We start from the raw sequence: 11,083 nt of genomic DNA, 5'->3' as shown, positions 1-11,083 counted from the left end.
TAGTTAGAGAAAGAATGTGAGCTGTGTGTGCAGAAATGACAACATCAAGCTAATGGGGCAAGGTCATCGCTTCCATTTTTCATATCTACCTACGCCCCATGAACCTTTGCATAGATTATGCTCCCAATTTACGGAATTAAACCAAACACTGCACAGTCCATATTAGACTGTTACAGACTTATTATTATTATTATATATTTTTCAAATTCATTCAAACTCCAACATCCAATTAAAACTGAGCACACAAACCAAAACGGTGCTGTGACTGTTACAGACTTTACCATGTCGGAACACTACGTTAGTTGTTGCAACTTTAGCTTCCTGTTAATGTAGCAGTAGGATGACAAAAAAAAAAGCCTAAAAAAGGCCAACAACAACATACAGTCGCATACTTACTGCTTCAAACGTGAGCCAATGAGCAATCTCAAAAGCTCTGGGGCGAATCAGTAACTATTAATAAAGTAGATAATCGTTTGGACAGAGTTTGGACACAGTCTTTAAAAAAAAAAAAATGACACAGAGCAGCCAGTCAACCCCTCTACTTTCCATTGCATGTAGGCCTACATTACCAGCTAGGGCAGTCTAACACCGAGTAAATTATAATAATAATATCTACTTGGCATATTGGCTCAACATTAGACTGAATTTGCAAGCAGGATTAAAGAGAGAAAGGGAATCGTGAAAAGCTGCAGCTATCAGTATTAAAAGTTTAAGCAATGTGTACCTCCATTTTTAAACATTGATGGTGATAGAGATTAGACAATGAGAGAGTCAAACTTTGCATACACTGAGCTTTGTGTATAAACACTAAGCTGTCCAAACAATGAAAAGACAATTAAAATGCCTTATGTTTGTGTCTTTTGACCAGACATTTTTTATTTTGTGTACCCAACACAATACAGACCAGGCACATTGGTGATCCATTTATAGCATTCGTGCGGGTGAGCTGCTGGCTGCCGAACATGAATTTTTGGGGGGCTGGATGACATGGGCAATACACAACATGTGAAATTATACAGTAGAAGTAAAGGCACGTGTCACATTCAATCTATATTCATAAAACAACAAATAGCATGCTTTTCATCTCAAAATAAGTGTAAATTTACTCCACTGTTACCTCAGCAGTCACCTTTTTCATGGAGCCTCATTGCCTGGTCATGCCTTACAAAACACAGATACTAGACAAGAATATGCACAGTGTAGAGCTATATCATATTTGTATTGTGTGTGTGTGTGTGTGTTGCCCTTTGTTTTTCCTTTGCATTAAAAAAAATCACCACTACCCATAACATGTTTGTTGCACCTCAGTCCTCGAACTTCATGACTCCATCAAAGCCATTGTATGTGAAGGGTTCCAGCACAGGGCTGCAGGTCTCTTGAGCAAGGCAGCCCATCCTGTTGTATTCACAGCTTTCTTCACTGCCTGGACTAAAGTGCACCCCATCAGCAGAGTGAATGGAAGGGTCTTCATCAAAGTAGTTATGGGGTCGCAGCAAGACGCCGCCACCATTGCCCACAGTTACAGTGTTGGGGATATCCTCGGCATGCGGGATGTGGAGGAATCCAGTGGTCACCCAGGCAACCAGATCCTAAAACAAACATTCAAACAATTATACTCACTACTTTAGGTGTACATTTCAATTCGTATTTGAGAATTCAGGCACAACGTACCTCATCTTCAATGTTTTCATTGTCTTCGATGTACAAGCTGAAGTCAACTGCTGGGGTCCACATGTTGTTTTGATTATACAAACTGCTGCTGGTCTGCTCTAAGTCCTTATACTTAGTGATGGCAACCTTATACCTGCACACAAAGACGAAGATGATCCCGGGGAACGGCTGAACAGGAAAAGGGAAAGAATCTCTGCCACAGAGCAAATCCACAAATGCAATACAAAATAATAGGGATGGGTGAGTACCAGGTATCGGTATCAGTTTAAGGTATCGGTACTCGTGAAGGTGGCCGATACCAGTATGGTCAGCCCTCTTGTGACCGTTTTACAATCAGGAATAGAAATTAGAGGAATAGAAAATTGCCAATAATTTCATTTTTTTATCTTTCAAGAAAAATACTATATTGGAATATGTAGGTCTTTCTTTAAAATTATATGTCATTCTTTGGGGGGAATTTTATGTAGTAGTGGTATTGGTATTTGGTATCAGTATTGGTGACTACTCAAGAGTTTAGTATCGGTATCGAATAACCCTACAAAATAACCAAAATCAAATAATGATCAAATTGAAATGAATTATAAATAAATAAATATTTGAAGTTAAAATGATACATATTGCAATGTAATGTGTGTAATCTTCATAAGGATAAAGTAATAATAAATAAAACATTAAAACATGCACATAGTACCTGAAGGGAATAACTCCACAATAAGTGCGGTAATGCTGTTTTTTTGTTAGTTTTTCTCAAAGTCAAAAAAGGGTGGTGCTCATTTGATGTTAGGCCAGAAGATTATATATATAGGCACAGCATCTATTAGACCAGAGGACATTATTAACCAATGTTGTAAAGTCCATGTTACATTATTGCTGTTTAGAAAAATTGGGAATGTGAAAACGGTTATTTTGGTTATTACAGTAGTCTAAATACGTGACTTCTGTACTATTTTGACAAATTATTTGCCACACCTGAAACGTAACATTTAATGTGCACATACCAGTACTGTTGCAACCAGCAAAAAAAAATAAATACAGTTATTTATTTATTTTTAGTTTAAAAAAAATATATCTTTATTTAAAAAGCATGTAATGAAAGACACCATATAATTTATCTTATTTTCTTGTGGGTATGATTTTCACATTATAAATGTAAAGATTTTATTGAAGCTGTTTGGTCTCACCTGGCCCAGGACATGGCTCGTTCCTCTGTCTCACTCTCTGGGAGATGGTCTCCAGTGAAACTTATTACTTGGAGTCTATAGGAACGTTGATGACCCCAAGCGTTGGTTTTGTTGCTTGCAATGTGCAGATAGCGAGGAGTTTTTGTACCATGCCGCAGAGCTGCCTCCTGCAGAAGTGGCCACATTAGTCCAACAGACACAATCAAAATCGGTTTTGGTTAGTGTACCTGCCTACATCGGACAAGGTTATAGGCTTCTGGAAATTCTGAGTTATTGGAAAAAAATACATTAAATATGCACATAACATTCATCAAAAAATATTTAAAAAGATAATCAAAAATATATTGTCCAAGAAATGTGTATAAAGGTCTGTAACTAATATTATGGCTTTATTCTCTAAGGGCTTGAATGTAATCCATCCCTTGACTAATTTTATTATTCGTAATAAAGGTTTACCTTTTCTGTTTTAAGTTGCTTTTCCACCAGCTGAGGAACCATAGCATAGCGATCGGCCATCCATGGTAATGTCACATTGACAAACTCCATGTCTTTGGTTTGGAACACATTCTTCACTCCTAGAGAAATATATACAAAACATTTAATAAAAATTATATACAGAAAGCTATTTCTATTTCCTCATTGATTCAATTATCCCCAACGTCAGCATTTTTTGGTCACAAGGTTTTTTAATAAATAATTTCTACTGTATTTTTGTCCCTAGTACTGATGCCGCTCCATCAGTTGAAAACAGCAGTACATGGCACCTGTTTGGTACAGTGTCCAGTTCATATTGGTCTTTTAGTTGAATCTACAGTTTAGATGTCCTCTGAAGTATTTAATAATAATAATGGGCTTTGTGGTTCTTGATCCTCCTTAAAGTGACCACTAGCTCCATGATCTTCACAAATGCCGTTTAAAAACCAGAGTGACCGTAAATTATGTATGCAGTCACAGCTGCCCTGACGGCTCTACTTCCTGAACCATGGCTGCCAGGTTTATAATTGGGCCCATGCCTCTCCACCACTCTTTTAACTCACTCTCCTGAAGTTTACACTCCAGTTTACGATATCTCGACAACAGCCTAGAAAAAGGGCAGTTGATGAAGATGCTATTACTAACGCTATACATGTGCATCTACTGCTTAGCCTTCTGGAATTTGCTGTCTTTTAAAAACTCTTCTTTTCCATACATGATTAATTATGCATTCATCTAGCCATTTTCTTCTGCTTATCTGGGATAGAGTCTTTGGGGCGGCAGCTTTAGCAGGGAAATACAAACTTCCCTCTCACCAGCACTTCATGCATCTTCTTTGGAGGGAGATCCCAAGGCGTTCCCAACCATGACTGTCTACTATTTCCACAGTGGTAGAGCAGTTTATATATTTAAAACAGAATCCGGGGGCCGTGGGGACGAGTCTGGTTTGGGTTTGGTTAGTTTTGTTGCAGTTTGTGATTTGTTTGGTTTGGTTTTGGATAGGTCTTAGTTATGTATTGTAGGTGTTAGTTAGTCATGTGTCCCTGTTGTTGTCCCTTGTTCTCGTCATCCCGATGCCTTGTGTCTTCCTATCAACGCCCACTGCCACTTGTCTCATGTCCAGGTGTTTGTTATTGTCTCGTTAGTTTGCTCCTATTTAGGCCCCATCCACACGAAAGCCAATATCGAAGAGTCCTCACAAGTTTCTTACTGTTTAGGCTGTTCGTCCACATGATGGCGCGGTTTTGGAGCTTGAATCTGATCACTTTTGAAACTGGGCTCCCGGTTGGGGGGGGCTGGTCGCTCCTCTTAACTCACTGCACTAGTTTTGCACAATACACTTTGTTTATAGACATATAGGGCACATAACACACTTTGGGGGTGTGGGGTAGGGCAGAGACACCATCTTCGCCCTACAACCCCCCTCCAATTTTAATGCACCACCAAACTGGTGGGGGGGGGGGGTGCCTGGCGGGCCTGCAGTGCCCCGTCCTGCTGCGTTGGGTTGGGGGCGCGGGCCATGTTGGGGTGGGGGGCGCCCCTGCTCCTGGGTTTGCTCTCCGGGCAGTGGCCCCTGCGGGGCCCGGGGGTTGTCCCTTGGCGCTGCCGTGGCCTGGAGGGCCATGAGGTGTTGCGCTTGCTCTGTCCTGGCAGGGGTCGACGGCTCCCCTCTTTGGTGGAGATTTTCATGCATGCCAGATCCACCACACCAGCATCTATCCAAACTCAGACACAATCTGCTTCTTCCTCTGGTCGTTGAATCGGTGGAGGCTGGTGTCTGTGGATCTCACTCTGCTTCGTCTGTCCTTCCTTTCTTTCCTCAGTCTCTCCTTTGGTCTCTTGAGGTCTCCCTGATTTGTTGGAATTTGGATGTTTCTGGGGTTGGTGAAGGACTCTGGTTTGTGGCCCGGTGGGTGGTGGGTGGTGTCTGGTCGGTGCTGGATTTCACTTTCCTTTCTTTTCTTTGGTCCTTCCTCGGGTTTCCTGACGGCCACACGTGGCTGGGTTCTGAAGTGTTTGGTTTAAGTGAACGGTATGGGATTTTTTAATAGGTTTTAGGTGAACTAATGAATACACACTCACACGCACTCACACACGCACATACACATTCACATACACATACTCACCCACATACAAAATAAAAAAAAATAAAAAAGAGAGAGCAATGATGATGACATGATGAATGAACAATACTGAGCTCTCCAGAAAAAAAAAGAAGAAAAAAAAAAGAAACTTGGATCCAGGGTGGAAAGATTTCAAAATGTCTGTCTGGACACCATACGCAGGATACTCCTCCAGTGATGACGTAATGGTCGCAGCTCGATGACAACGCATTGTCACATTGTCATTGTGCGCGAACCGTCACTCTGTCAACAACAATGGCGGATAGCCATGTTGTAGTTGTTTTGCGCATTCTCCTTAGCTTGCTTATGCTTTGGCAGCAAAATATTTTGCTTCTTTATTCCCACGTTCAACAAGTGGTGTTGTACTTGAATCACTCGCCATTGTCACTTCTCCTGTGTTCGTGTTTTTCATGTTGTTTTGATACATGCAAAGCCATGTTTGTTCTGTAGTTTGCAATAAAGTTAGAAAAAGTGTTTGTTTTCTTCGCTGATTTTTCTTCAACGCTTTCCGTTAACTCCCTGTGGCTGCACTACGGCGCCACTCCAGACTTGGCATATACATTACAGACGTTAAACAGCCTCAGCGTCTTCTTCTGGACACACGCAAATCTTGAAATGCTTCTGTGTGTATGAGATTTGTTTGAGGAACGAAGCTGGCTTTGCTTCTGTCTGGACGGGGCCTTAGTTCCCTCCTTCCCTGCGGTCTTTGTTGGATCATTTGTTTGCATTCCTGAGTCTTTGTCGGTTGTTCTGTCTTTACTCTAGTAAGCCTTGTGTGTTTTGTTTGCTACTTTGTGAAATACCAACATTCAGTCTAATACACCTCTGCAAAGCATTAGCTTGCCGGCCATGAAAACAGAACCCTCTAAATAGTCCCTAGATGAGAATATGAATTTTTTGTATTGTTGTTTATATGCACCCCGCAATTGTCTGACGACCAGTCTAGGGTGTACCCTGCCTCTCGCTATATCAGTTGGAATAGTTTCCAGCTCACCTGCCACCCAATAAGTACAGTATACTATAGTGCTATATGGATATTTTTAATTGAATTGAACCTCAGTTCAATTAAATTTAACTGAGGTGCATTTAACTGAATTAAACTCAGGGACAGACTTATCATTAGACACGCACAGGCGATTGCCCAAGTCCCCACGATTCTCTGATTACTAATTAATATTTTTCTTCAATTTAAAGCTGTTGTACTAGTCTTAAATTGTGTGCTGAAAAACACATAAAAAGGCTGAATCGGCACAAAGAGTTTTTCCGAGGGCACTGCGCATGAGTTTGACACAGAAGCTGCAGTTACATTTAAGGCCAGAGGTGACAGTTGTGAGTAAGAAAGTGACAAACTCTGCAATGCACCTATAAAACGTTGAGATGATTCACTTGTTAGATCATAATCGTTGATAAATAAATAATCCTTTATCCTTGAAGACCATGTATTGATGTGAAAATACAAATTTTGTCTGGTCAATACGAGGATATGGCGGGCCCCATGACTTGTTTTGCCTTGGGCCTCCAAATGACTAAATACACCCATGATTAGAATTTAGACTGAATTGAATTTCAATGAACTGCTCAAGTCAAGTCAAGTCCCAGAAAATCCTTTCAAGAACACCAGGGTGCTGAATCTGTAACCAGGCAACAAATACTTTTGTCTCAACCAATGTTTGTGATGGGCCAATCAGCAACCATGTGCGGCTTTGCTAGTGCTCGTCGTGTTTGCCCCTCAGATTGTGCACATGCTGAGAGGAACATTATGCTGAACATGGAGGGTTCCCAGCACTAGGGACAAGACAAGTGTTAAAGCTCTGTAACTTAAATAATCATATATATGTTCTTTAACGTTGACGAATTCCACAACTTTTCAAGTAGTTTCAAGATGAATTCAGAAGTTTTCCTGTCGCTTACATAACATTTATACAGCAAAAAAATTTATATAATAATAACTCTGCCAAACTAGACTTAACTCTGGTGTTTAAACACTTATGAGTATATTGCACTAGTGACAGCGTTAAAATTTAACTCAGTCAAAACACACTTCACACTGGTAACACTGACTCAAGTGTACTTTCAACACTACTCAGTGTTCACCAGCAGTGGCGGACTTACCATTAGTCATAACTAGGTGGTTGTTTATTCTTCATTCACTAATGGTCAATATAGTTGTTACTTATTTGCGTACATTAATTATGTTTTTGATTAAAATCATTTCGATTAAATACCAGCAGAATGCTTCGAATATCGTAGGTATCTCGACTCTGGCTTCGGCCTTCCTGGGTGGAGTTTGCATGTGTGGGTTTTCTCCGGGTGCTCCAGTTTCCTCCCACATTCCAAAGACATGCATGGCAGGTTAATTGAACACTCTAAATTGTCCCCAGGTGAGCTTGTGAGTATGAATGGTTGTCTGTCTGTGTGTGCCCTGGATTGGCTGGTAACCAGTTTGGGGTGTGCCCGAAGCCAGCTGGGATAGGCTCCGGCACCCCCGCGACCCTAGTGAGGAATAAGCGGTTAAGAAAATGGATGGATGGAAAGCCAAAACAGCCGGACCAGACTGCCAACAAATGACTGAGGAACCACGTCGACCCATGCGAAACGCTGCATTAATACCAAGAAATCAGTCTTGGACGATGGCACTGGCAAGAAAAAGGAAACCATCTTACTACCAAAAGAACATCAAACAGCTGCAGCTCATTCCAAATGCAAACGTCTCGAGCAAACGCCTTACGGTGCTTTCACAGGAAAGGTCCCTGACCTATCAAACATGAAGGTTTTTGGCTCTGAATGCTATATACTGTATATACACAAACAAGATACAAATAAGCTCGATGCTTGGTGCGAAAAAGATATTTTCATTGGCTATGATTGACTATGTGAGAAAAGTCCACAGCTTGAAGCATACAGTGATCCAGATTGGGCATCCAACAAAAATGATAGGAAAAGCACAACTGGATACTGTCGTCCCCCCCCCCCCCCCAATACACACACATTTTAAAAATATTTTGCTTTTACTTTTCTCTTACGGTATTTATAAAATTTAAAGTGGGCCAATATGATCCACCTTATAACAGCAGGGTTAAAGTCTAATACTTTTAAGAGACCCAGGGTGCTATCGTTGTAACCTGGAAACAAAAGTTTCTGTCAAAAGCCATGATGGGCATGACAGAAAATAATTCCCATGGTAGATAAATCCAAATTCCTTGTCAAGTGAGCAGAGGTTTTTCCTTTAACGGTAATAGGTAAAATGACAGAACTGGTTCCTTTCCATGAAATTCGAACAACATTTTGTAAAAAAAAAAAAGTGTTTTGTTTTTTCATATTTGCATTGTTCATGCAATAACTGATGACTTAAGTAGCCTACAATGCAATGTAAAATGCATGGATGGAACCTTTGCACCAGAGTGACTGCCAGTGGATCTTTTAGAATTTTTTTTCTACATCAGGCCAAATATTACTACAGTTATCTTAGAGAAGTTTCCCCTGAGAGAGAAACTCTATATGGAACAACTCATGGGACCTAGCTGGGACCCTTTATTAATTAATTAATTAATTTATTTATTTCCCTCTCACGAGCCAAGCAAACTGTGGATGGGAAACCCCAAATTTGCACAGAACATAAAAAGCACGACAAAATTGTTTATTTAAATGACTTTTTCAATAGACCTACCATATAAGGCAACTTTAGACTCACCCAAGACATCCAGATCCACTTTGAAGTTGATGAAGTGCGTGTGGATGTTTCCCAGGACATTTTTTTCCACCTGGTGGCCATGTTTCAAACTGCCGTCCACCAGATAAGATGACGAGATGTATCCTGTGGCGTGCACCTTGGTTTCAACAGATCCACTTTGGTAGAAAATGAAATCCCACATGTAATCGTAATTTCCTATCGCAGTGATTGTTCTGAACACCAAAGCGCTGTTCACCATCCCTCCATAACTATTACTAAAAAAGTCAGAGAAGTGTCTCCTCAGAGGCTGACCAAAGTTGTGCTCAAAGATACAGATTGAATTCCTGAATCTAACCGGTGAATTTACATCGATGTAGCGGTATGTGTCAACATAGGTGGCTTCATGGGGGCAATCGGTGCCACGGACAAGTTCATGTGCAAAACGGCCTATTCCGATGCTGGAGTCCAAAAACTTGGTGACAATCATTCCAGGAGTCACTGACCCATACACCGACATGGCTTCCTGTACGCTCAGCTCATATGCAATCCGCTCCCCCTTGAAGCGCACATCGAAGACCCGCATGCCAGTGAGGGAACTCAAGCCAAACGCAAAGCTCCAGTCTAGGTAGAGGACGTGGTTACCGCTGACGCTGAATCGTTTTCCCTCTGTGTAGTACTGCAGCGGGCTAAGCTGCAGAGGCTTGTTCTTGGGCTTCAGAGAACCGTAATCAGCTGCCTCCTGGTAAATTATTTTTTTAATTGATCCGGCAGTATATTTCTGTTGAAGTTCTTTTAAGGTGTCGAAATACTGACCGTTATACAGAAGTTTCTCCACTTTCCAATCAGTTTCATTGACGCTCCCATGATTGATGAGTACTTCGAAACCCACCGGGTGGATGTACATGCCACTCATGTCCCTGAAGAAAGACACCCAGGTTTTTCTGTCTCCTGACCGCAATCCACGGGGCATTTGCTCAAACGGGAGTAGCTTGTTGTTGGCACCGAAGCTCTCTTTCATGAGCTCCGGCAGCTTGGAGAACAGTTCTTGCTGCAGAAACATTAACAACAATTCATACTCTCCGATGGTGACCGTGCGCGTGTTGATAGGCAGCTCCATCTTGTACTTCTTCTTGGTGACATCCTTGTGGTATATGGGGTTAGGGAGAGGCCCCACTACATACTCCTTGATGTGACCCCTAGAACCGTAGAAGACCACCACAGTGGCTTCGCGCAATGGCTTAGAAGCGACCCCGTCCAAGTAAGACAACACGTCCACTTTCCTGGGAAGAGAAAGGTCTATTAAGAACAAGAAGTTTTCGGAGGGTTTGGAGAGTTGCCGGGTAGATATATCCAAGTCCTTCTGTTGGAGCATGTACTGTTGGACCTGCAAGTACTCATCCTGCGTGAGATCAGCAAACACGCGGCTGCGCTTGTCGTGTTTGCCCCTCAGAGGATGCGTGAGCTGAGAGGAACATTTGGGTGCCCGGCTAGAATATATTCCAATCAGAATAATATTCAAAAGAAGAGAAACGAGGACAAAAAGAAATAGAGCCCATTTCACCAGGGAGTTCATCTTGGTCTCCTATTAGAAGCAGTGGTTGAAGAAAAAGAGAAGTGAGCAGAGTCAAATGGTGAGAAGATTTTGTGTGCTCCTCCCCTTCTGCTCGGCACCCTGCCTCCTTATGTGGGGATCTGGCTAGCACTTGAGGAAAAGGAGGAGTAAATAAAGTGTTTTAGCCCCCTAATTCAACTTTATGGCCATGGGCAGGGTCGCCCCTCCTTAAAAGTAGAACATGCACTCTATCTGTGTCTGGCCTCATGCTCCATAGGGGATGCATTTACTCAAATGCGCATCCACTGCGCAAATTTGTGTATGATCATCCGACTCAGCACTGGCTTTTACATTAACACTTTTCTTAAACTTAATCTACAAATGACATGTAGCTAACAGCTGCGGTAAATGG

At 41.8% G+C, this 11,083-nt stretch overlaps 1 protein-coding gene across 1 annotated transcript; it reads right to left on the bottom strand.

Annotated features, from left to right (window-relative positions):
* Positions 1–845: 845 nt before the first annotated feature.
* aoc2 (amine oxidase copper containing 2) lies at positions 846–10,702 on the bottom strand. The gene is made up of 5 exons (XM_077556095.1): positions 9,141–10,702; positions 3,309–3,427; positions 2,853–3,019; positions 1,672–1,804; positions 846–1,589 (listed from the first exon to the last, which is right to left on the bottom strand). Exons 1-5 carry the CDS (start codon positions 10,690–10,692, stop codon positions 1,305–1,307), a joined length of 2,256 nt encoding a protein of 751 aa, XP_077412221.1. The 5' UTR covers positions 10,693–10,702; the 3' UTR covers positions 846–1,304.
* Between the last annotated feature and the right edge of the window lie 381 nt (positions 10,703–11,083).

This window comes from Vanacampus margaritifer, chromosome 2, assembly GCF_051991255.1.
Source record: "Vanacampus margaritifer isolate UIUO_Vmar chromosome 2, RoL_Vmar_1.0, whole genome shotgun sequence".
In the NCBI taxonomy this organism is placed as follows: domain Eukaryota; kingdom Metazoa; phylum Chordata; class Actinopteri; order Syngnathiformes; family Syngnathidae; genus Vanacampus; species Vanacampus margaritifer.
Note: the sequence above shows the minus strand (reverse complement) of the source record. Positions and strands in the feature narration are given on the sequence as shown.

Excerpts from the sequence above, each read along its gene's own strand:
- aoc2 (XM_077556095.1), bottom strand. The coding sequence starts at position 10,692 with ATGAACTCCCTGGTGAAATGGGCTCTATTTCTTTTTGTCCTCGTTTCT. Across the intron at positions 1,805-2,852 it reads CGAGCCATGTCCTGGGCCAG|GTATAAGGTTGCCATCACTA; the intron begins GTGAGACCAAAC and ends CTTTGTGTGCAG. Across the intron at positions 1,590-1,671 it reads ATGAAAACATTGAAGATGAG|GATCTGGTTGCCTGGGTGAC; the intron begins GTACGTTGTGCC and ends TGTTTGTTTTAG.